The sequence below is a fragment of the Artibeus jamaicensis genome, unplaced genomic scaffold, assembly GCF_021234435.1.
Source record: "Artibeus jamaicensis isolate MK-2021 breed Jamaican fruit bat unplaced genomic scaffold, CSHL_Jam_final contig_2259, whole genome shotgun sequence".
Taxonomy (NCBI): Eukaryota; Metazoa; Chordata; class Mammalia; order Chiroptera; family Phyllostomidae; genus Artibeus; species Artibeus jamaicensis.
Window position 1 is genome coordinate 8952235 of NW_026521468.1, and position 24562 is coordinate 8976796.

At 60.0% G+C, this 24562-nt stretch overlaps 1 protein-coding gene across 4 annotated transcripts; it reads right to left on the reverse strand.

The window, feature by feature from the left end:
• Positions 1–10: 10 nt before the first annotated feature.
• CSNK1D (casein kinase 1 delta) lies at positions 11–24562 on the reverse strand. 4 transcript variants are annotated; one of them, XM_037157810.2, is made up of 10 exons: positions 24164–24560; positions 18552–18662; positions 9211–9359; positions 8635–8863; positions 8149–8319; positions 7772–7920; positions 6934–7105; positions 6361–6500; positions 3585–3647; positions 818–2485 (listed from the first exon to the last, which is right to left on the reverse strand). In XM_037157810.2, the coding sequence occupies exons 1-9, from the start codon at positions 24237–24239 to the stop codon at positions 3615–3617; spliced, it is 1230 nt and encodes a 409-aa protein (XP_037013705.1). In that variant the 5' UTR covers positions 24240–24560; the 3' UTR covers positions 818–2485; positions 3585–3614. The 4 variants fall into 4 exon arrangements, with proteins under 4 accessions (XP_037013706.1, XP_037013705.1, XP_037013704.1 ...); XM_037157811.2 differs by lacking the exons at positions 818–2485; positions 3585–3647 and adding an exon at positions 11–128 and having other exon boundaries at positions 24164–24561; XM_037157809.2 differs by lacking the exon at positions 3585–3647 and having other exon boundaries at positions 24164–24561.

Consider the following 24562-nt stretch of genomic DNA (forward strand, 5'->3'; position numbering starts at 1 on the left):
GCATGGCTGGGGAGCGATCAGAGACCACTGGGGCCGCCTCAGTAGGTGGTGCGTCGAGGGCGCTGGGGACGGCACTGGGTGCCCTGGCGGGCTGTGTGCAGCCGGAGAGATGCCACGTCCCTGCTCCTCTGCAACGAAAAGCAAGCGAGGGCTCACGTCCAGGGCTCGGTCAGGAGACAGCACCCCAGGGCTCTGTGTGGGAAGCCAGACACCTGCCCAGTCCCTTAGCCCCTGCCTGGTACCCTTCCTGGTCTCTGGCCCCTCTGTGGGCAGTAACAGGCAAAGGTGCAGCCCTGCACCTCATGCCTCACCCTATATAAGGCCTGCCAGTAGGGCTCCTGGCAAAGCTGAGACATCAGCCTCGCCACCACCCCCCCTCTGCCAGGCCACAAAGGGTCAGCCTCAATGGTAGCCCAGAGGATGCTGGTCTTAGCAGCCACCGGCCTGCACTGGAGGGGGGAAGGGGAGAAGCAGGGTGGACAGGGCACCCTCTGGGCTCTGCACGCTCCTTTCTGGCTCCTGACAGGAGCCCCCCAGACATCTCCCCTCCCTCTCATCTTGAGCTGCCTCACCCCTGCTGGCCCCGGGAGAGGACTGGTGAATCCCCAAGTCACACTCCGGGAACACTTAGGAGACCTTGAGATGGTCAGCGCACCTTGGAGGCTTGGCCGGGGGCCGGGGGCCGTGTGTTCCAGGGTGGAGGGCACAGGCCAGAGGCCCCACCCCACCCTCCCAGGCCCAGAGGGTTCTCATGGGGTCCCCCACCCACTGAAGACTCAAGCTGATGAAATAACGACCACATGCTGGGAGCGGGGAGGAAAGGTAGACGTCATATATTTATTATTTACACGGTGTAGTAAGTACACAAATACAGTGGTCACACAAATGCACAGGTCAGACACGTCACCGACACAGCTGCACAGACACGCCACCACAGCTCCTGGGGGCTGTCACGGGACGCAACACTGTCCACAGCCACATGCTGAGGACTTGGGCAGGGTGCTGCACGCAGTGGCCACCCCTCCGGGGGGCGCCCCAACCTGCCCTGACCCTCCAGCCCCCATCAAACCCTGTGCGCTGCCACAATGCCACCTGGTGCCTGGGACCCGCTCTCCAGTGCTGTGGGGCTCCGGGGCAGGAGGGACACCCCCTCAACGCTTTCCGGGCCCAGGACTGCCAGCCAGCTCCCTGGTCTCCAAACACTGCAGCAGGGTGGGAGCACCCAAGAGTGTACACGTGCGCCCCTTTCCTGAGAAGGGCTCCTGTCTCCCGGCTGCCACCACCTGGGGCGTCTGACACAGTAACGTGACAGGGAACAGCACGGGGGCCCTGCTCTGCAGGTCCTTCTGGTGAGAACATGGGACCTGGCAGCTCCCAGGCTCGTGAGAGCACAACACACCCTCCTGGACCCACAGGTCGTGGGGTCCCCTCCTCCTGGCACTTCCGGGGGGGGATTCCCTTCGCAGGCCCCTGCTGGGCCAACCCACACCCAGGGCTGCCGGCCGCAGGCTCGGCCCTGAGCGCACAGGTGTCAGCACACACGAGGGGCCGTTCTGCGTCGCTGTTAGTCTGTTCAGAAGACGCCCCCCAGTCCAAAGGCATTGCGGCAACCCCATCAGCAAAGTGCTAGTGCCGCCCCCACCTCTGCCGCCACTCAGGCCCCTCCCCGCCGGGAGCACCGCGAGGCCCTGGCCCGAGGCCACACTCTCTAAAGGCTCCACCGGTCGGAGTCCTGGAGGCTCAGTTTACGGGGGGGGGGTAAGGGGCGGTGGCCAAAGCCAGGTGAGGTCACAGGACACAGCACACAACACACACAGACACACACTGCACACACGTGTACACGTGATGATTTCTGGAGAATGCCCCTCTCCACAGTGGGTCACGCCACACAGACGCAGGCACATCGCTGGTGGCACAGGTGCCCAGCGCCCACCTCGGGCTACACAGAAACTCCACGCTGGTGTCTGAGTCGGGACTCTCTGAAGTCAACACCTTTTTTAAGACCGGAGAAACAGACAAGAAGAAACAATAAAAAGATTTCTTTACACAGATTTAAGCCAATAATTTTTAGCAAAATGATACAAAACTGTCAGAACCAAGTAGAAGGTGGTGGTCACAGCAGACTCGTCGGGGAGCGTGGAGTGCCGCCGCGGCAGGGAGGGCCGGCGGCTCGGACGGGAGTCTGGGTCCTGCCAGCATCTCGCCCTCGACGTCTCTTCCCGGGCCCGGGACCATGAGTCCGCGTGGGCCTCAGTGAAGCCCCGGCGGCGGCGGCAGCGCTGGGAGTCTGTCCGGTTAGTTTAGTTTGTCCCCGCGGGCGTTGCTGAGTGGGTGGCCCGGAGTCCTAGCCCAGGGAGCGTCACTAGTAAAGCCATGTAACAGAGTGGATCAGCCATGCATTCAGTGTCTGCCCTTCACAGCACAAGGGGCGCTCTCATCGGTGCACGACAGACTGAAGACCACTGGAAGCCACCCGACCAGGAATCTGTCGGAGCCAAAGCACAGGACAAGATCAGCGTGCGGCCAGGGGCCAGGTCGGTCAACGAGTGCCCTGAAGGAAGGGGACAGGTGTCACCCAGCCCCACTCTGGATGCCCGCGTCCCCAGCTGCTCCAGGAGCGCCCTCTGTGGCCAGGACAGGTGCTCAGCAGAACAGTGACAGACGGGGAAGGAGGAGATGCATGCAGGCGGAGCCGAGAGGCTCATGAAGGACAGGACCAGAGTCCAAGCGGCAAGAGATACTTGATCCCAGCCATTCCCCACCCCCCCAAATAATCTCGTATTCTGAAATTGGGGGCCAGGCCCCCCGAGACACTGGGATCCCCACCCTTTGAGGGAGAGGTGACAAGCAGTTCCCCTGAACAGTCCCCAGAGCACCGCCGTGTCTGAGCCATAGCGGGCTCCACGTGGCCCCGAGCCCCAGCTGCAGCCCTCAGCGGAGGGAAGGAGCCGCCCAGCCTGGCCCAGAGAAGTGCCCTGGGTGCCCAGCCATGCACGTCATCGGCAGGGAGCAGGCGGCTGGGCCGACAGGTTGGTACACATGACAGCAGGGACAAGGTGTTGGGCAGAGACCAAGTTTGGAAAGAAAAACAAAGCGAGGAAGACAGATAAACGCGGAGGGAAGAGAGACGGCAAAGCCAGGGCCACAGAGACCAAGGGGGTCTCACGCAGCGAGCACGCAGGAGGCCCCACCAATCGCGGCCACTCAGCTGAGCGCGACAGACACACGACCCCAACAGCCAATGCCGAGACCCAGCGGCTGGAGTGTCCCAGGGCTGCTGGAGCCGGAGCAAGTGGGGAGCCCTGGGGCCCCGCTACCCAGCAGGGCTCAGACACAGCACAGCAGCCAGTCCTGGAGTCACCCCACCAGGGGACTCCCTGCGGCCTGCCTGCCCCCCAGACTGGGCACCTGACTGCAGGTGCTCTGGACAGTGCAGGAGGGAAGGAACTGGGCGGAGGGCCCTCGCTCTACCTGCGGCACCTGGCATGCAAGACCAAGCCCACCTGTGAGCTCCCACGGGGGCGAAGGGTCAGCTCCCGCCCGCCCAGTGCCTGCCGTCTGGAGACTGCTGTGAGCACACTCACCCAGTGCCGCCTTCCGACGGGGACGCGCAGCTACTTGCCGTGGTGTTCGAAAGGGATGCTATTCTGAGGTGGGGAAAGACAGCTGTCGGTACAGGGGCCGCCGGCGGGCCCGGCACGAGGCCTCCTGTTCCCAGAGGTGCGTCCTCCATCAGGTCCACCCTCACTGGCCGGGGTGCCACAGAAGGGACCCCGGGAACCACCCGGGAGTTCAACCTCACCTTTTGTGAGTTGCCCCAAAGCAAGAGCAGCTGTGGCTGCTCCTCTAGGACGACCTGCCTCCAAGGCTGACAAGGGGCCAGGGTAGACCCCTGACCCTCCCGCAGCAAGCGAGCCTGATGCCCAGCAGCTGCCTCAGGCCTTGCTCCCTGCTCAGAGCAGCCTGTGCTTGGGCAACTGGAAAGGACGGCACCTCTCTGTGACACACAGGTGGCCACGTTTCCTCATGGCACGAGGAAGAGGATGGGACCTGATTTGGGCGACACAAGGCGGATTAAAACTGACACAGGAGCAAGTAAGCTGAGGACCAGTCTCATCACTCGACCAGCACCACCGCACCGAGACTCCACCAAACACAAGCTCATCCACCACAGGCCAGACCTGCATCCCAGGGTTGGGCGTGTGGGGACTGAGGCCCCCAGAACTGGTTCCACACCAGCTGCCCGTGTGAAGGGAGTGGGAGTGAGGAGGAGTGGCCGCCCTCCTGCAGTGGCCGAGCGCACGATGGCCATGGGGTCCCGAGAGGGACACCCCCTAGCAGGACACAGGCAGCAGGTCCTCTGACGGGCGGGGTCTGAGCTGCTTTCTGCCAAGGCCGAACCACCTCCCTGGCCGGCAGCGTCGGAACCCGACTTGACCCCTCCTGAGGGCACACAGGAGATGCTGCCACAGGTGAGCAGGCGGGACCCACGCGAGGCTGCAGCGCCTTCACCCGCTTCCTTTGGGGAGCGAGTGTGAACAAAGGCTACAGAACTGCAAGAGCAGGAGGATTCCACGTACAGCCTAACTTCCAAACCCCGGGGCACCGATCACGCCCTCGGACGGCAAGGCCTTCTGGAGCCACCCCAGGGAGCACGCCCATGGAGGCCAGGAAAACCGAGACACAGTTGTCCCTGCCAGGCCTGTAACGGTGCAATGGGACACCCCCCCAGAAGCCAGGTCCTCTACAAAAGGAAGACCCTGAGATAATCCTCAAGGTGACCAGTGAAAAAAGCTGAGAGGTTGCTTTTGGAGGGAAAACACCCTCAAACCCAATCTCTTGGCTCCCTCTCCCCCCACATTCTCTCTCTTCAGAAGGAGAGCAGTGGGAGAACAGGAATGTTAAGGACCCTGAGCTACCAGCTCGTCTCGGCTCACCGAGACTTCCCCGGTGCAGCCGGCCTCGGTGCAGGGCTGGACCCACAGCTCTCGGAGCCTGGTGCCTGGAGGCCTCCCACTTTTCTGTTTCCGCAGGGTCCCAAACCCACACAACGCTTTATTTCCTCAGAAAAAGTTAACGCTGTCCCTTACTTCATCTTTGTTGGCTGGGCCCCCAACACCCAAATGTCAAGTCCAGTACAAGCCCCCAGTGTCCCCCCAAAAGTGTCCTGGGGCCAGAAAGGCACCACACGCCCAGGTGGGGGTGGGCAGCTGCTGACTCACAGGTTCTGGGACCCGTGGGAGGAGGCCCCGAAGCCCACGGCTGTGTCCTGTGGTGGGGCTGGGGAGGAGTGGGGGCTCTAGAGAGGTCCAACCTCACTATCCTGGCCAGACTCCTTGAGACCCACAATTCGAACTTCCTGCACCTTCAGGGAGAAGGATGTCACGGGACCCGAGAGGGTCCAGTGGAGTCACTGGTCACTGGAGTGATCGGGAGGGGGGATCCGCAGCCTGCCCCTGCCAGACCGGCAGTCCCCAGCAGCTCTGGGACCCTGTGCTCCTACCACCATCCTTGCCAGCAAGTCACACCCACAGGCCCGCTGTAGGGCGGCATCCTGGGGAAATAGAGGGGTGGTCTGCACCCCCAACCAGGGCTGGATTTCCCTAGGAACCCCCCGAACAGTCGTGGGGGCAGGTTCCTGACCTATAACCAGCCAGCCACAGGAAGGGCCCTGGAAGCCCCTGAGAAAGAGCTGCTGCACGTGGAGAGGAGCCTGCAGGGCAGGACAGAACAGAAGCTGGTGGGGAGAGCGTGTGGGTGGTGGTGAGAGCGTGCGGGTGGTGGGGAGGGCGTGTGGGTGGTGGGGAGGGCGTGCGGGTGGACAGGGGGCCAGGCCTCTGCAGGCGGATGGACGGATACACGGGGACATCGAGATGGAAACCCTCGCCCACAGCATGCCACCAGGCACTGGGCCCCAACAGGCCTCTGTCCATCCCACCCCACATGACTGACCACCAGCAGCACCCCCCTCCTACCCTGGCCAGGCTCTGCCCAGCAGAGAGGATGAGAAAAAGAGTCTACGGCTGGGGGTGCCCACAACAGATACCTGGAGCCACCAGGCACCGCGTGGCGAGTTGTGTGTAGGGAAGACACTAAGCCTCGGAGGCCCACTTGGGCCTGGGCAGCAGGAGAGAAAAGACCTCGAAGCCTGTCCCAGCCTGGCAGGGGATGAGGCTGGTGCCCACACAGCTGCTCTCCAAGGCTCTCAACGAAGCAGGCAGGCAAAGGCCAGCGGACAGCGTCCCTCACCAGTTCAAACCCTTCGAAACCCTCACCCCACTCCACCTGGAGCCCACAGGACCCGTCCACACACAGAGCCTGCAGCCTGTGTCCCGCCCTAGGAGAGCTGGGCCCGCGCACCTGTGAGGTGGACATGCGGGAGGTGTCCTGCCGGCCCGTGAGGTCTGACGAGGAGATGTTGACGGGGGCGCCACGGTGCAGCCGCATGCTCACTTTCCGCTCTCTTTCCACGCCGGACACGGGCCGCGGGGAGGTGTTAGCTGATGGAGACAGGGACGGGGGTGAGGCCTCCCACGCTGTGTCCCAGGGCAGCCTGCGCCCAGCGGACACTGCCCTGCTCGTGCACGCCCACGGGCAGAGCCCACCAAGGGGGAGGCGTGCACCGGGGGTTCCCGTGGGAGGGCTCCCCAGGGCTCTGCTTGCAATGCTGTGGGGGAAGGGGTGGGCTTTGAGGGGCTGGAAGGGGCACTCGAGTCAGAAGAGGGGCTGTGAGATGGGCTTCCCTAAGGCACCACCCCATGTGCTTCCTGGTCTGTACCCCTCAGAAGTGAGCACGACCAGAAGGCGACAGAGAGGCCTCCCAGACCCTGCTCAGAGCTGGCTGCCCCTGAGGTCACATGCAAACAGAACCCGCTGCCTACTGGGGCGGTGGAAGGGACACGTGGCGTGAGATGCGGCCCCAGGACCGCTTACCAGTGTGTGAGGTAGGGGTGAGTGGGGTGGGAGCGGCCGCTTCTTGCGCCCCCCTCGGCCGGCCCGAGGCTGTGGAAGGGAGCCCGCGGGTGGCCGGGTTTCGGGGGTGTCTCAGCCGGTCCTCACGGTCCCGGCGCTCCCGCTCGGCGTCGTCCGCTGCCCGGCTGGCACCCTGGGAAGGCAAGTAGGGGAGAACGAATGGGGTTTGGTGAACGGCCCAAGGCCCTGGGTGTCCCCTGCAGCCCGAGAGAATACTAGCGGCGTGGCAGCACTTTCACGGGCAATTAATAAACAAACTGAGTAACGGGGCCAAGGTCAGACTCAGCACACAGGGCCTCCCCAGGCTGCCCGCCCACATGGAGGACAATTTGCCCAGCAGGCCCTCAACTCCTGTGGCCAGAGCCTCTGTCTCAGCCATGCCCCGCAGCGGGAGCAAGCAGGCACCACACCCGACGTCACAGGGGACCAGCACCACCCCGCCCTCAGAGCTGACGGCGGCAACAGTGACATGGCCTTCCAATGGAAGGAGACTCAGCACTCCGGTGAGAGCGCTGGCTCGGGGCCGTGGTGCACCTGTGCGCACCCCCACGTCTGGCCCACCCCTGCTGCCCCTCCACGAGGCCCCTCGTTCTTGAAGCCGCTCGCCCTTGGCCAAGCCCACAGGCCCAGCCCTGCAGGAACGCCCGGCTCCCAGTGCAGTGGACGGGGCTCCCGGCCCTGCACCTTGGACAACTTGCCTCCCACACGGGACTAGAGCCCATGGGCCACCGGAGGCCTGACGCTGATGGGCCCTTTCCCATCCGTGCTGAGAGGTCGGCGGGCTGGCGATGGCACTTACGAACTTGAGCATGTTCCAATCAAACACGTAGTCATAGGAAAAGCCCTGGCGATGGAACAGGTTCCTGAAGAGCTGCCTCAGATACGAGTAGTCAGGCTTGTCGTCAAAACGCAAGGATCGGCAGAAGTTCAGGTACGTGGCAAACTCAGCTGTAAAACGAGGAGACACTCAGGACTCACCAGCAGCAGCCCTGACTGGAAGGCACACGGCAGCAAGTGACATCACGGTTTCCCAACCTCATCCCCCCCGACCACCTGGGGGCCACATGGAAAGGCACCACAGCTTTGGGAGAAGTCCCAGAAAAGGCCGCATCACCGAGCAGCCTGGCTTCCCTCCTGGGCGCGTGCCCCCCGCCCCCACCGGCCCCAGGCACTCACACGGGTAGCCCTTGCACAGCACTTCGATGGGTGTGGACATCTTTTTCTCGCTGATGCGCTCGTACTTCTGCCTCTTGGTGGCAGCCTTCAGCCCCTGCCAGGGCAGGGAGCCCAGGTTGAAGTACATGAGCACGTAGCCCAGTGACTCCAGGTCGTCCCTTCGAGATTGCTCTGGCAAAAAGAGGGGAAATGAACCAAGGTTAGCTCACACCAGCAGCAACAAACACATGCTGACTGTGGAAATGAACTCTAAGAAGCACAGAGAAACACCTGGATTCTTTCATGCCACCTGCAGCGGCCCAGGCCTGCTGTCCGGGACCTGAGGCAGCCGTGGAACAGCTGCCAGAAAGCCGCCGCTCACCTGCCCAGCATACCCAGAGCCTCCGCTTTGCACTCCCAGTGCCGACCACTCCCTGCCCCCAGTGGCCAGCCCTCCCCTGCACTGAGCCGGATATGCCGGCAGCCTAGGCCAGCGGCAGGGCTCACCGATGCCGAGGTGCGTGTTGATGGAGGCGTACCGCGCCGTCCCGGTGAGGTTTTTGTTCTCACGGTAGGGTATGTGCTGGTGGGTCCGGGCGTCCCGGTACTTCTTGGCCAGGCCAAAATCTATGATGTAGACCAGGTTGCCCTTCTTCCCCAGCCCCATGAGGAAGTTATCTGGCTTCACATCACGGTGGATGAAGTTCTTTGAGTGAATGTATTCGATCCGACTGATCTGCAAGCAGGGTGGCACAGTGGGGTCAGCCCGACTCCAGCCTGGAGGAGGCTTCTGCCGGCGCCCCGCACCAGCAGCCAGGGCAGCCGCTCACTGACTGGATGGGACACTGCACCCCCATCCTGGGCTCTCCCCTCTCACGGGCGCTCCAGGGGGAAGGGCAGCAGCCCGTGGCAGGCCCCGCTGCAGTACTGTCCCGGGAGACTGGTCGCACATGTGAATGTGCTGTCCTGCGAGCCCATGGCTCTCCAAACCCAACCCTCCATGTCACTCCCTCCCAGTGTGTGACCGGTGGATGGAGAAAAACCCACAAGACAGACAGATCCCTCAGAACGATAATCTCTTACCATCTGGTCGGCCAGCAGAAGGACAGTCTTGAGACTGAACTTCCTCGAGCAAAAGTTGAAGAGGTCCTCCAGGCTCGGCCCCAGCAGCTCCATCACCATGACGTTGTAGTCCCCCTCCGCCCCGCACCACCGAATGGTGGGGATGCCCACTGCAAGACACGTGGCGTTTCAGAGGGATGGGGTCAGAAGACCCTGACAAGCCTGGGCTTGCACAGGGACTCTGACCAGGGTCGGATGGGCAGGGAAGGGAGGCCCCTGTGACGGACACCCTCTGTACAGTTCGCGGACCAACAGCGTGGGATGCGCACCAGACTCAAAGCTGGCTTTCGGTGACGAGCACCACAGAGTGCGAGACAAGAACGGGGTGGGATTCACACGGGGTGGGATTCACAGCAGACCTGACACTGGGAGCTCCAAGGCATCGTGTATCGCACAGAAACCAATGCATAGCCCACGGCACCGCGCGGTCCCTGTGGGACAACTTCAGGCCTTTCTGCAGCCGGAGCCCCCGGAAGAAGAGAGAGAAGGAAGGACAGACGTCACGCCAGAAGAAATAGCTGGATGAAAACATTTAACCCAGAAACCCAAAAGCTCAATGAGCCCCAAGAACAAGAACCACAAAGAACATTTCACTGGTGCTCGAAGACCAAGTCACCGGTTACCAGTGACAGAGAATACCTCAAAAGCAACAGAGGAAAAAGACGCAGCAGGTACTGAGGAATGAGGACCAGGGTGACAAGACTTCCTGTCAGAACACACAGAGCAACATGCTCCAAGCTCAGAAAAGTCTGGCGCTCTCCAAGAGAAGAGGCTGTACAACACCCTCGGCAAAGACAAAACGGAGATGTCTGCGACGTGCAGAGCTGCAGAATCCATCACCAGATCAGTTCTGCTCGTCTGTCCCTTCCAGACCGGACGGCTCAGAGGTGACAAGGACACAGCGGCACAAAGCACAGGTGAGCTGGGAGAAAGCGCCGCTGAGGAGACCACAGCAGGTACAGATGGATGGCCGTGGAAAACCGACCTCGGCCACAAGCACAAGAGGAACAGTCAGTCAATAAGCCACCTGAGGAGCCAACCACAGGACAATCATTGAAATAAAAATACGTGATTAACCCAAAAGAAAACAAAAACCAAGCAGGCGTCCTGGAGCCTGCTGCAGCCCAGACACCCTAGTAAGCGAGGCACAAGCAGCCAGAGTCGAGGAAAAAGCACACCCCTTCCATGCACCCTGTGCACACTGAGCACCTTCACGCACAGGAGGACTCAATCGGCGCCAGAGGAGGACAACAGCGGGACAGACTGCCAGTCACCTCACCGCGGTAAAGGTGCCGCCTCACCCCGGGGAACACAGCCGGTGCGTCTGTGCGGCTAATGGCAGGCCGCAGCGCAGCAGGAAGCCAGACGGCGGAGACACAGCTGCAGTCTGGCTGCAGCCCCCCGGCTCTGCACAGCAGAGCGTGCTCCTGCCCTCCGCCCGGGGCGTGTATTGAGAGATGCGAACAGGCCTCGCAAAGCCCGTTCTCAGACACCTGTGTCACTGGACTGAAAACAGACAATGGAGGACTCTGAAAGCTTCTGAAATATCTGGAAGCCACACAACACACTTCAAAGTAGCCTGGGTGCCTACCTTCCCCTGCGACCCTCATCTGAAGCCACACCATTTGGTCTCTCCCCACGTCTCCTGAGCTGCCCTCCCTTTGCCGCAGCTCAGGGAGGCTTGTCTTCCACGGACACCCGTGACTCCACACCTCGCTCCCTGCTGTGCTGGTAGGTAGAGCAGCACCTCAGCTGCTGCACAGGCCTTGCTCACGGCCGGCACCAACCTTTAGACACGCCGGCGGCCAGGGCGGCAGTGGTGACAGCTGATGGCGGCCTTTGGCTGGGTCCAGCCCCCACCTTTGAGCCTTTCAGATAAGGCCACCGCATCGCAGAGCAGAGACAAGACTGCCCAGCTCTGTCCTTTCCAAGTGCCACGGGTCTGGTGAGCACGATAAATGGCTATTTTACACACAAATAAGCCATGGGATCATGGCGGAAATCAAAAGGGGGATCAGGAAGCACCCAGCACTGCGCGAGCATGAACCCCAGCGCACCAGCATTTCCGAGATGCTGCCCCAGGCGCACTTGGGGGAGGTTACAGCAACCAGACACCTGTGTTAGGAAGAGATCGATGATCTGTTTCCATCTAAAAAAGTAAGGAATTAAAAACCAAAGTCAGAAGAAATGAAAGACCACAGAAATCATTAAAATAGAGAACAAGTAACAGGAAACTACTGAAACCAAAAGCTGGTTCTCTTCAGTTTTTTGATAAACCTCTGACCAGACTTCCCAGGAAAAAGAAAGAAGGCACAAGCTACCAAAACCATGAATGAAGTAACATAACAGGATCTTACAAATACACAAAGACTGAGAAGAAATATCATGAACCACGTCAGGCCAGTAACTTCCGGTGACGTGGCCGATCTGAAGGGTACGACCACTGGAGCCCTGAGTCCCACTGACAGGCAGCTCCTCAGAGATGAGCCCCGCCCACCGCATTTCCCGGCTGCCCTGCCCCCAGGGGCTGATCAAAGAAAAGGGAAGTAAATGTCCACACAGGGTCCCTGCATAAGTTCGCAGCAGCTGTTTGGAAAGCTGGACCCCCGAACACCCACCTCTGTGAACAGGCAAAGGGAGTGAGAACCCAGCGCGCCCGCCCAGGGTGCCCCTGTGCCACGAAGCACTGACCACTGACACACAGCAGGACAGTGCAAGCTGACCCAGTGACAGGAGCAGCATCTGGAAGGAGCGGCAGGCCACCGCAGTGAAGGGACCACAAGGGGGACGCAGAACCCTCTGGGGGAGATGGGTACAATGACTGTGCTGATTACGGTAATAGTTTCCAGTGAGTATTAATATGGCAAAACTTACTGCACTTTTTAAAAATGCAGTTTATTACGCCTCAGTAATGCTGCTTTGACAAAACAAACAAACGTGACAGTTCCACGCCCCACGCGGCAGTCACACCCCTGAAGTGGACTTCTGGGGAAGGTGAGGCAGGACACCCAACACCACCTGCACCATGTGCACACGAGGCCCTCGCCTCCGAAGCCACCAGGGCCCACCTCCACGCTGTCTGGTCAGTCCCAGGCCCGACACTGCCGTGGTCAACGTGTGTGCAGGCCCGTGCACTTCTGCTCAGCTGCTGGTCCCAGGACACCCTCACAAGTACACCACCCAGGGCCCCTGCTAGGGCCACACACTGTGTGTGGTCCTCACGCTTCAGTCTGGACAGCGTCTCCTCTTTCACCGCACACGTGTTTGGTGAGTTCAGGCAACTCTGCCGAACGGCCTTCCATTTGGATCTGCCAGTTGTGACCCACTGCCAGGTGCTACCTGTTAGAGTTCTTCACTGAAAGGTGCTTCCCTGGTATTAAGTCACCGGTGGCGCCAGACCCTGGTTCCACGGAAGTTGCTCGCAGGCACCGATGACTCCCACCTGAACCCATCACTAGAGCGGTCGTTCCCACGTGACGGTTCCTTCTGCGTTTCCCCCGTGGAGCTCAGTGAGTATGCACAGCACGGTGGACTCACAAACGCTCCCCACCCCAACTCTGGCCAGCAGATGCCCCCCAAGCTTGCCCCGTGTCCCCTGTACTGCCTGCTGGCCTCTGAGCGCGTCGTCACCCGCCACCGCACGTTCCAGCCTCTCCTGCCCTGCCCTGGCCTGGGCCCCTTGTGGGGACTGACCTCCACCGTCCACTTGGTTGGAGGCAGGCTGCCACTCGTACAGCTGCGGTCAGTTTTGTTATTTGCAGGGCAAATGCCCCACTTCTTTAGGAGTATTTTAGTCAGCCTTGGCCCTGGGCTACTCAGAGTTCTCAAGTCAGCTTGTCATTTGGAAGAAAAGCGGTGCCGGGTTGGACCAGGATCCTGCTGAACTGAAGAGCTTCGAAGGACGGACGACTCACCAAATCTCCCACCGAGGAACAGAGCGTCCCCACCGCTGAGTCTCAGCACCCTCCAATCCAGCCCAAACCTTCTGCGTGCAGGTCTTATCTGGCCTGATTTATTGCTAGTCACCTATGGTTTGTATCTGACCACTGTAAACTTTTAAGAATTACACTTCAGTTTCTGGAGTTCTTGGGGGACAGCAGCTGCCCGACCAGGGCCCTGGGGCTCCGTGGGGAATGTGGGGCCCGCATCTGCCTAGCAGTTTGCACGTGGCTGTGCCAAGGCACTAGGAACCACTGCTGCCTCGTGGGGCTGGCACATGTAAGTGGGTCCTCAGGCCCACAGAGTTTGGCTTCCTAGCTGCACCTGCTGCGTCACAGCCATGCCCGACCCCCAGTGCACTCTTTGAGCCGGAGGAGGGTGTACACAGAGGCTGAGGCACTGGAGCTGAGAGTCTGTATGTCTACCAAGGGCCCAGGATTTCTTGAGCCACTGGCCCCTGTAGCTGCTCTGTCCTGGCAATGAGGCACTGAAGGGGAGGAAGATGGGGGGAGCCAGGCCCCTTCTTCCAGAGCACCAGCCACAAGGTGGTCCAGCTCACAGGGAAAGCCATGCCAGCCCGCTTCTGGGGAGGGAGAGAGCCACAGCCGTGTCCCATGAAGCTGCCCAACAGTGGGGTTCCAAGGGGTGTGGACGGAGCAAGGAAGGGTGGACACTGCCGTCGGGCCAGGAGCCACAGCATCACCCCCTCTTCCCTCCTGGAAGGGAGGCAGAGGCACTCAAACCACACTCTGTGCAAGCAACCTGAGGGCTTTGGGGAACCCCCCCAAAACCTGTATCAGACTCTCCCCTCCCAGAAGCTCCAGTTTTTGAAAGTGGCCTGGATAGAGAAATTGTTTTCCTGTTAAAGAATATGAGTAGGAAAGATCACAATACCTGATATAAAAACTATACTACAAGGCCACTGTAATCAAAACAGTCTGGTACTGGCATAAGCACAGACACATAGATCAATGAAACAGAATAGAGAGCCCAAAAGTAAACCCAAGTCTCTACGGTCAATTAATATTTGACAAAAGGGAAGGCGCATAAAATGGAGTAAAAGTAACCACTTTAATAAATGGCGTTGGGAGAACTGTCCTGGTACATGCAAAAAAATGAAACCCGACTACCAACTTACACCACACATCAGAACAAACTCGAGACAGATGAAAGACTTAAATATGTTACCTATGACACTACAGAAGTCCTAGAGGAAAACACAAGCAGTAAAATTTCAGACATCCCACACAGCAACATTTTTGCTGATATCGATATTTCCTAGGACGCGGGACATAAAGGGAAGAACAGACAAATTGGAATACACCGAATTAAAAAGCTTCTACACGGCTGCCCTGGCTGCTGTGGCTCAGTGGATTGAGCGCCAGCCTGCAAACCAAAGGGTTGCTGGTTTGATACCCAACCAGGGCACATGCCTGGGTGGCAGTCCAGGTCGCCAGTGGGGGACATGCAAAAGGCAACCACACATCGATGTTTCTCTCCCTTTCCTTCTCCCTTCCCTTCTCTCTAAAAATAGATAAATGAAATCTTTTTATTAAAAAAGCCTCTACATGGTTAAAGAAGACAGCGGAATACAAAGGGAACCTACTGTGGAGGAAGACATCCGCCAATGACACCTCAGACAGGGTCTGAACTCCACAACATATGAAGACCTCACACGACTCAACACCGGGAAAACAATCCAATGAAAAAAAGGTGCAAAGGACCCGAACAGACACTTCTCCAGGGAGGACATACAGAGGTCCCAGAAACACATGACAGCACACTCAGCATCACTAGCCAACAGAGATGCAAATTAAAACCACAACTAGATGCCACCTCACACCGGTGAGAATGTTCGACAGCACAAACAGAAGTGGTGGTGAGCACGTGGAGAAGAGGGGACCCCAGTGCACCCCTGGTGGGGATGCAGACTGGTGCAGCCACTGTGGAAAAAGTGTGGACTTGCCTCAAAAGCTGGAAATGGGACTGCCACTGACCCAGCGATCCCACTGCAGGGATTACACCCCCAGGACCCTGAAACACCAACCCCAAAGAGCCTATGCACCCCACGTTCAGAGCAGCACAGTTCCCAACAGCCAAGTGCTTGAAACAGCTGCGGTGCCCCTCGGTCAACAGGCAGGTCAGAAACCGCGCCGCACCCACGAGACAGGACACCGCAGCAGAGAGCGCTCCTGCCCCTCGAAACCGCGTGGAGGGAACTGAGAAACGAGCCAGGTGGTGAAAGGTGAGTACCATGTGATTGCACCTGCAAGTGGAACCTTATCAACAAAATGAACGAGCTAAACAGAACCAGAGGCATGGAAACAAGGAGCAGACTGACAGTCACCAACAGGAGGGGGGAGGGGGACAACAGAGGAAAGGGGAAGGGTCCAGTGAAGGGACATGTATAAAGGACCCATGGGCATGGACAATGGGTTGGGGACTGACTGTGGGAACAGGGGGTGTGCAGGGTGGAGACAACTGTGATCGAACTACAACAAAAAGAACGTGACTGGATGACAAGGACCTTCCCAGCGGCCCAGGGAAAAGGTGAAGCAGGAGCAGCTCACTGCCTGAGCACAGCCCCTGCACTCGGGGGCCGAAGGTCTTGGGTGAGGCAGGGTTTCCCACCCTGGCCTCCTCCAAACCTACTTTTGGGGTGTAGTTAGGAAAAGGCACCCAAGTGCTGCTCGCCAGGGTAGCTGCTACCTGGTCCCACGCTCCCAGGCCAACGGCACAGGCTGTGTTTGAACGATGCACCTCATGCATTTTAACAGTTTTCCTGCTACAAATATTCGGGTGTAATGTCGCTGTGCTGCTTGTTCTCAGGCCCACGAGCAATGTCAGGGCCGAGTCGGCAGCTGTTAGGGCCTGCAGAGCAGGGATACGTCATCTTGTCACCATGGAGACTACCTATCAGACAGCACAGCCCACCAACCACCTCAGTTTGCCGCAGAACAGAGCTGGCTTCTTGGCCTCGCCCCTTCAGGGCACCAGGACTGGACCTCCTCCAGGAAGGTGGGATGCGCGTGGACACGAGGGCAGGTGAGGGTGTGGGGGTGAGGAGCAAGGCATAGACCCGCTGCTCCCCAACCGGCCTGGGCAGGGCTGGAGCTCCCAGCACAACAGGGCTCAAGTGAGCATCTGTAGAAACGTGAGTTGGCCAGAACACGCTTTAAGGACACCTCTGCACCCTTCCCAAGCTGCCAGGGCGGCTGTGCGAAACAAGGACCCAAACCCTTAACCTTTCACAAGGCTGGGCTGCTCCACTTTGGTGCCAGGAGAGCACAAGCGAGGTCTCCCTGTGGCACCCACATGGCTGTGGGCATCGCGGGAGCTACGGAGAGAAGGGTTCGAGTTTGTACACTGGGACTCGCATGCTGGAATGGGCAACGTGTGTCTGACCCAACGTGTGTTCTTGGCACCCCCACTGGTGCCCCCTTCCCTGTAGGGGCCCTAGACCTTCCCATCACTGCTTTGGTGACCAACCACTAGGTGGCCAAAGGACTTAAAACACAGGCTTGCAATGTGGGTCCCAAGCCACCTTTTCTTGTTTTTGTCCTTGTTCCCAATTTTTTATTTTGGACCAGATCTGTCCTAAAAACTGACTCGTACCACCCTGGACAGGAGGCTCAGTTGACTGGAGTGTCATCCCGATACACCAAGGTTGTGGGTTCAAGGCACACACGTGAATCAACCAATCAATGCATCAGTACGCAGAACAACAAATCGATGTTTCTCACTCTAAAATCAATGAATAACTTTAAAAAACCCACACTTCTAGCAATCCCTGACACTGATATGTGTGCACCCAACCCCTCTCCACGGACATCATAGGGACTGTCCCCCGGCCACCCAGGTACCATGCCACCATCACCTGAGCAGTAGCTGTCGGCACTCACAAGCTGCAAGGGGGACCACAACCTCGCAGAGACAGAGAAGCAGTGGGGCACTCGCTGTCCCCAGCAGTGACACAAGCAGCCTGCAGCCCCCACAGGCAACGCCTCGCACAAGGCTGGTCCACTGCAGAACCCTCTCTCCTTGCCAAGAGGACTCCGCCTTCAGCTTTGCCAGGCCCAGCCTGCTCTCGGTTGACAAGTTCACAGAAGCTCCCAGAATGGTGTGCTCTGCTTTTCCGGGCACAGTCATTCTCTAGAGCATACCTCACACCTGGACAGCACCCTCCAGTGTGCATCCCAATCCATGTGGGGACGGCAGGGTCCCAGAGGGGTGGCCCGGGAGGAGGGGCACTGCACCTCCCCCAGCAGGGTTCAGAGGAGAAGTACCATCAGCCATACCTGTAGACACTCCTGACCCTCCCACCCCGGGGGAGGGTGCTGCCACAAGGCGCCACAGCCAGCGACAGCCAGTGACAGGGGTGCCCTGGCCTGGGAGTTCTCAGAGAGATGCTGTTTCTTGAAAGTAGACAAGGCTTCTCAGTGGGAGGTTTGATTCCACCCTCAGTCTAAGGCTCCTGCCCACCGTGAAGACCACATCCTGAGTCACCTTGTTCTACTGGTCACCACCTTCAAAGTGCATCTGAGAAGCTGCCTTCTGCTGAGGCCACTGGCAGGCAAGCACCCTGGCTGGGTCCTCTGCCAACCTTCCCTTGGATGACAAGAGCTGGACAAGAGCTTTTATGGTCCCATGAGACACAGGATAGGATGCACAGACATCCCTGTGCAGGGTCCCAGGACCAGCTGTGCTGCTCTCAGTGGTCTCCTGACGCCGGTTCCCAGCAGCAGACCAAACCCAGAGAGAAGGGGCCTGGAGCCGAAGCTCTGGGCCCCGCCCCCAGGCTTCCAGGAGGAAGCTCTCTTTCCCATGGGGCGGGGTCCAGGTCCCTCCTGGAGCTCTGGCCATGCCCTCTACACGCTGCAACATCTCCAAAACTGAGACCCCCACCAAAACATGCCCCCCTGCTCTGTTAGTGAGATGATTTCAAAGTCCAACGAATTCTACAAGTTAGACTCTGAGATCAGGATGGGTGCCCTCGGACATCAGGCAGACTTAGGGACAGACCTGGGACAGTGGCTGAGTCATAAGGGGTCACAGTTGTTGCACTCAAGACAAGTCTGAAGGCACTGCCGCCCCCCGAGCTGCAAGCAAAGCAGGGCTCTGAGCTGGCACCCATGACCGGGCATGCTGGGGCACCAGAGCTCCCGCCGGTCCTGAAGGCAGGCACTGCCATGTGAGGCAGGGGAAGAAGGCAGCATCTTTCTGCTGCGCAAGTCCCTCTGCAGGACCACCGGCGTGTGGGTCCAGGGTGCAGGCCGTTCCCTCCCTTCCCCAAAACAAACCTGAGACTCTGGTTCAGGAAGCATGCCCCCATCAAACCACCCCAGCTGTTTTTTTGAACATACCTCCTCCCTGCATCATTTTGTAGATTTTGCTCTCAATGTGGAGCTGAGGGTGTTTGGTTTTGACACATTCAAGCTTGATGGCAACTTCTTCTCCTGCAACAATGTCCGTACCTTGCAAAGAAAGAAAAGCACAGCATTACTGCCTGGTGCCCACCTAACCCAAAGTCGCGACATGCCAGGAACAGAAGCTGGGTCCCAACCTTCCAAGCAGCACCAGGGGATGGTCACGCTCCGCCTGCCATGAGATGGTGTCAGTGGTCCACAGACCCCATGGAAAGTCACCCTCCTTCTGCCCCCTTTCCCAGCGAGGAGTTCCATACATGTACACATGTGGGGAAGTCTAATTTGCTGTCCATCACCCACCTCTGCATGTGTCCAATGGGTGCACATCACTAGGGGACCCAGAGAAGGCCAAGGGGTTCTCTTTGCAACCTCCCACATTTCCCACTCCTAACCTTCCTAGCACCCCATCGGTCAGCCCCAGGGTGACTCCGTGTGTCCCTGCGACATCACCTGTGTTCCCTGACACTGCCAGGACAGAACTGTGTGTGCATGCGCCTTTCTCTACAGGAAAGACTGGGTCTTCACCGAACACCACACAGCCTCAGACTCCCCAATCTAGGGACCCAGCCACAGCCCACCCTGAACAAAGCAGGCTCAGCTCCAGGGCACGACACTCCTCACTAACCCAGGGCAGGCCAGACCAAGGGACACAGCTTCGGAGCAGGGGGAGGATCTCAGCAATAGGACATCACTTTGCATTTATTAGTGACACTAAACCAGGAGGGTAAACTCATTTTCAAAGCCCTACCTGTCACACATTTTGTTAGTTTTGTACTAAAACTGATAATATGTCTGCTAATACCTACCTCTCAATCATCACCCTGTGAGCTTAAAGGTAAAATCAGAAGCTTTTGGCTACAAGTATTTTATCTGTTTTCTCCCCTTAATGACCTGCAAACCTGACACCCCCACCACCCTCCACCCCCCCACACAAGCACTCAGGAGTCCCCATCTGGCCCACAGCAGTGGCAGGACCTGCCTGCAGGTGATGACGGCGCAGACCCCGGCCCTGCTGGCCTTCCCCACAGGAGCCCTCCAGGTGCGAGCACTGTGACTGCCCCAGCAGTGTGGCTGCTGTGAAGCAGCGACCACTGGCTCCAGCAGCCCAGACAGAACCGGGACACTTCCGTCCCCCGGTCCTTGGCGATTCGGTTCCTCGCCATCTCTGTTTAGACAGCAGGATGGCAGTGAGTTTCAGGAGGGAATGTGGAGACCCACAGGGTAGTGGTCACAAAGCACACTGGAACTCTCAGATGAAAGGCACACGAGGCAGCAAGCACTGACACTGACATCAGGGAACGCCCCAGAACCCCAGAGAGAACAGTCTCCTCTCCTCAGCTCGGATGAATACATGGGATGCGGTCACTCGCAGCAGGCCTGACTCCAAAACTGGTCCCCAGTGCCGGGTGCAGTGGGGACACCCAGTGTCCGACCACCGCCAGAGGCCCTCGGGGCCCAAGGGCTCCGCTGCCCATCGTGCCGAGACTCTTGGGCTCTGAGAGACAGACACGCCTGCCTGCAGTTGGCACGCGCTATCCAATTTCGAGAGGTGACTTCACCACAAAATTTACTGCGCAAATGAAAAATGAACTCAGAGTCCCTGTGAGGGCCTGTAACTCTGACCTGAACTCGCCGCCCTGCAAGAGTGGATGACTCATCTCACCAGTGACGTCAGCACTCCACGTGCTCATCCGTGTCACCCAGGCTGGGACTAGGCCCTCCTCGAACAGAAGGCACGGTCCTGTACAGGCTGGCTATCTTCTGGGCTCACGCCTTCCAGAAGGCAAAAGCACTGCTAGCTTCACTCACTGGGGCTGACAAAGCCAGCACAGAACAGTGAACCTGCACAGTGACAGTGTGCGGGACACAGGCCACAGGCAGCTCAGAGCACACGACAATTCCCTCCTCCAGGCGCGGTGCCAGTCCCCCCCCCCGGGCACACCTGCGAAGGCAGGCATGACAGTCGCCCCCATGTAACGACTCGAGGAGAAGGGCTGCACATGGGCTCTCTGCCACACACACAGAGAAATGTGTCCACTGGGCAGAAGAACCAAGCAGTAGAACCGCAGGTGTGCACGTGCCACGGAAACGGGGCCACCCGTCTGCAGCCCTGCCCCACCTCCCACACCCCCGGCAACGCCGTGCTCAGGGGCGCTGCTGCTCCAAGGCTTGTCCTCAAACGGCTGCCAGTGCAGGAGGCCGCACAGCAGGGCTCCCACCACGTGGCACTGCCGCCAACATCTTCATCTCACTCGAAGTGCCAGCCTGCGACACACTGGGAATTACAAAACCTGGGGCTTCATGGCAGGTAACTTTTAGAAGTACTTCTGGCCCTGACTGGTGTGGCAGGTGGGCTGACCGTCGGCCTGGATACCGAAGGGTCCCGGGTTTGATTCCCAGTCAGGGCACATGCCTGGGTTGCAGGCCGGGTACCCAGTAGAGGCAACCACACACTGATGTTTCTCTCCCTCTTTCCTTCCTTTTCCCTCTATCTAAAAATGAATAGCTTTTTTATAAAAGTTCACGCTACACACACACACACACACACACACACCCAGAAGTGCCCCTAAATGAACTGAAGGTAGCACTGAGCTCTGGCTCCAGACTCAGAACAAGTCAAAGCCCAGCAGCCCATCAGTGGCTCCTCACCGGGTCTGTTCACACTGGTGCTGTGGCTCCCAGAGCACCCCCGCTCCTGGGCAGCAAACCTGCCCTCAGGACACGACAGGCACCTGCATTCAGACACGGGCCAGTGCTGGTTCTAGGGAGACGGGACTGGGCCCCTCGAGTTGGGTAGGCGAGGCGGACAGTAAATTCAGTGAACCTAACCAACCCCAGTCCGGGACAGGGAGGTAACTTGTCACTGAGTAGTGACACTGTGAAGAAACAGGGAGATGCCTCAGGACAGCAGGGCAAAGGCCACCCACAGCGAAGTGCTGGCAGGGCAGCGGAGTCAGCGCCCTGACTTCTTGCTGGAGCACTCATGCCCCACCCTCAAGAACACGGGAGATGACCGGAGCTGCAGAGGGCAAGGGGCTGCCCTCCCCTCCGCCTGGGCGGCCAGTGCCGTGGAGCCCCTCCCACGAGCTCCGCAGGAGCATCAAAACCTGCGAGGCAGGGCAGGAGAATCAGGTTTGAAGAGGTCCCTAAACGCGGCACCCAAACCAGGTCTTTGTGCACGCTGCCAGGTCCTCTGCTCACCCGACGGAGCCGCAGGGTGCGGTTCCAGCACACAGACAGCAGGGAGGACAGAGCTCCGTGAGGAGGGGGATCATGCTGCCCCCGAGGGGCTGGGTGCCCCACACGGCTGAACTCCCAGCAGCACCTGTGCCGACCAGGGCACTGTCACACAGCCTGGGTGTCCGAACGCCACCCCGAGCATCCCACCCCCCACACCCCCGTCCTCTGGTCACACTGGGAACACTGGCCCTGCCCTTGTTCCTCCACACTAGCCAACGTGGGAGGTGCCCTGCCAGCAAAGTGAGAGGCTGTCCTGTGGCCCCTGGCACACCAGGGACTGAAGCATGTGGGGGCCGGGGCTGAGGGGGGCCTGGGGTGACAGGGACGGCGGCCTCCTGCTGTGTGAGCACTGTGCGAGGGCTTGAGGGCTGGGCCCTCCCAGGAGCCTTTGGGACCTGTGACGCTTAGGAGAGGCAAACTGAGGATTGAGACCACACACTCCGGGGTACATGGTAGCCCTACCTGGAAGAGTCAAGAGCACCCTGACCAACTGCAAAGTGATGGCAGAGAATGACAGGACATGCCCATTTTCAAGGTGAAGACTCAACCCCTTAAGTAGCCCAACCAGTGGCCTAAACCAGCAAAAAACCCCACAACTATGGCACATGTGACTCGGCCCGCCCCATGCCCTTTGGACCTCACCTTTGACCCTGAACTACAGTGTGCAGGGAGCACTCACAGACCCATCTTCGCAGCCAGAACTCACTCCAGCCAGCACAGAGCTGAGTCAGCGTGGTACAAGAGGGCCAGCCTGCTTACCCAGTCCCAACGGTTGGCCCGTGCAGGAGCTACCACGGCAGTGGGAGAGCCACGGTCCACCCACCTGCCTTAGGCACTCGAACACCTGGCTGCCTGGTCTCTACCAAGTGGCGCTGTGTGCAGGGCAAGAGTGCAGGCCCAAAGGCAGGCTGGAGGACAAGCAAACAGGGTCCCACTCCTGACAAAGAGCTCGTGGCTCAACGATCTGCACCCAGCTTCTGGAGCCAAGAGCTGCCCAGCAGAGTCTCGGACCAGAGCACAATACACTTCCAACTGTCCACTTTTGATGTCTGCGTAAGGGTGGCTCACAGCTTTTCAGTCCAGCTCCCAGATCCCACGTTAAAAGTTTTGCCAAAAACCCACTGTTCTGTAAGTAAGGCAAACAGCTCGCATTTACGCAGCACTCTGCCTCCCAAAACGGTGCTGAAGGATGCGGCCACTGACTGTTGAACATAAATATTTAAACAGTAAAATCCGAACAATTCCAAAGTGTATTTTACTGAGCAGGATGGCAGGCGGAAGTCCAGCAGTTCAAAGGCAACACTGTCGCCTGGGATGGGGCTGCCCTGCAGGGTCAGGAAGGAGGAACCAAAAGCAGTGAACTCCCACCCGGGCGAGGCCGGCGCTCCACGGGTGACAGGAGGGGGGCCGGAGAACACGCCCCACCGACTGCACGGCACACCCAGCGGCAGGCGGACTGCACCCGGCCGGTCCTGCCCCTCCTGGTAGGTATACCGGCCAACGAAACGCAACCTCAGGATAAGTTCACCCCCTAACTTGCGCAACAGCAGTCCCTCCGCAGCCGCCCTGCGGGCCAGCTGGACGGACCCTGGAGGGGGGGCGGGGGGCGGGGCAACTCGCACACAATTCCCGAGAAAGGCAGCCTTCCTGAACGCCCGGCCTGGAGGTGCCAGCCGGCCTCGCGTCACACCTGCGCCTGCCCCCCGTGAATCGGAAACAGCCCAGAACATTCCCGCCGCAAACAGGGCAGCCCGACAGCCTCACTGCAGCCACAGGGACAAGCTCGCGAGGGCAGCGCGGCCCAGCGTCTCTGTCCACTGCGGCCGAGATCCGGGCCAGACTGCGGGCGCCAACGGCGCTCCGAGTCCAGGAACCCGGAGCGGAACCTGGATGCGCAACACGTCCTCGGCCCCCGCTGGACCGGCCCCGGGCCGCGTCGCCAAGGGCAGCGGGGGCCACGGTTGCCTCCGTCCGGCTCGGGCGTTCCCGGCCCACCACACGTGCGCAGGACGCGGGGCCGCGCGCCGCCCGCCGCCTTTGTCCGTCTGCGGGGCGCCGGCGCGGGTAGCGGGGTCCCGGGACGACCCCGGCGGCCCGGGGCACACGTTGGGCAGGTGTCCCCGGGGCGGCGGCGCGGGCCGACCCAGAAGGACCGCAAGTTCCTGTCTGGCAACCGCGGGGCCCTGAGGCCGGAGCGGGGGCCGCGGGGACCGGAGTGTCCCGGGGGGGGGGCCTGCCCGGTTCCCCGCGTCGGAGCCGAGCGATCGCCCGTCGGGGACGGCTCCAAGCCTGGGGGACGGACGCCTCACCGAGATAGATGTCTCCGAAAGAGCCGCTGCCGATCTTCCGGCCCAGCCGGTACCTGTTCCCGACTCTGAGCTCCATGGCGGCGGCGGGCCCGGCTCGCTCCTGCCCTCCCTGCCGCTTCCTGAGTCTGAACTCGGGGAGGCGGCGCCGCTCCTGCCGCTACTGCGGGTCCGGCTGCCGGCTCCGCCCCCCTCACGGCCCTGCTTTCACCATCGCTTTCCGGCCGCCCCGCCGCGCCCAGCGCCACAATACGGGGAGGATGGGACAGTCCGAGCGCCGCCGCCCCTGCTCCGGCCCCCGAAGGCCGCGCTCGCCCTCTCCCCGCCGCGGATGGACTCGGATCTTCCGGGCCTAAATCCCCCTTCAGCTGCCTGAAGGAGCCGCCGCCATCGCGCTGTGAC

What these genes read in the sequence shown, in the direction of transcription:
- CSNK1D (XM_037157808.2), bottom strand. Translation starts at nt 24,239, where the DNA reads ATGGAGCTCAGAGTCGGGAACAGGTACCGGCTGGGCCGGAAGATCGGC. An exon ending in CAAAATGATGCAGGGAGGAG is followed by an intron (nt 9,360 to 18,551) that starts GTATGTTCAAAA and finishes CGTGTCTTGCAG; the next exon opens with TGGGCATCCCCACCATTCGG. An exon ending in GCTGTGCAAGGGCTACCCGT is followed by an intron (nt 7,921 to 8,148) that starts GTGAGTGCCTGG and finishes CTCGTTTTACAG; the next exon opens with CTGAGTTTGCCACGTACCTG.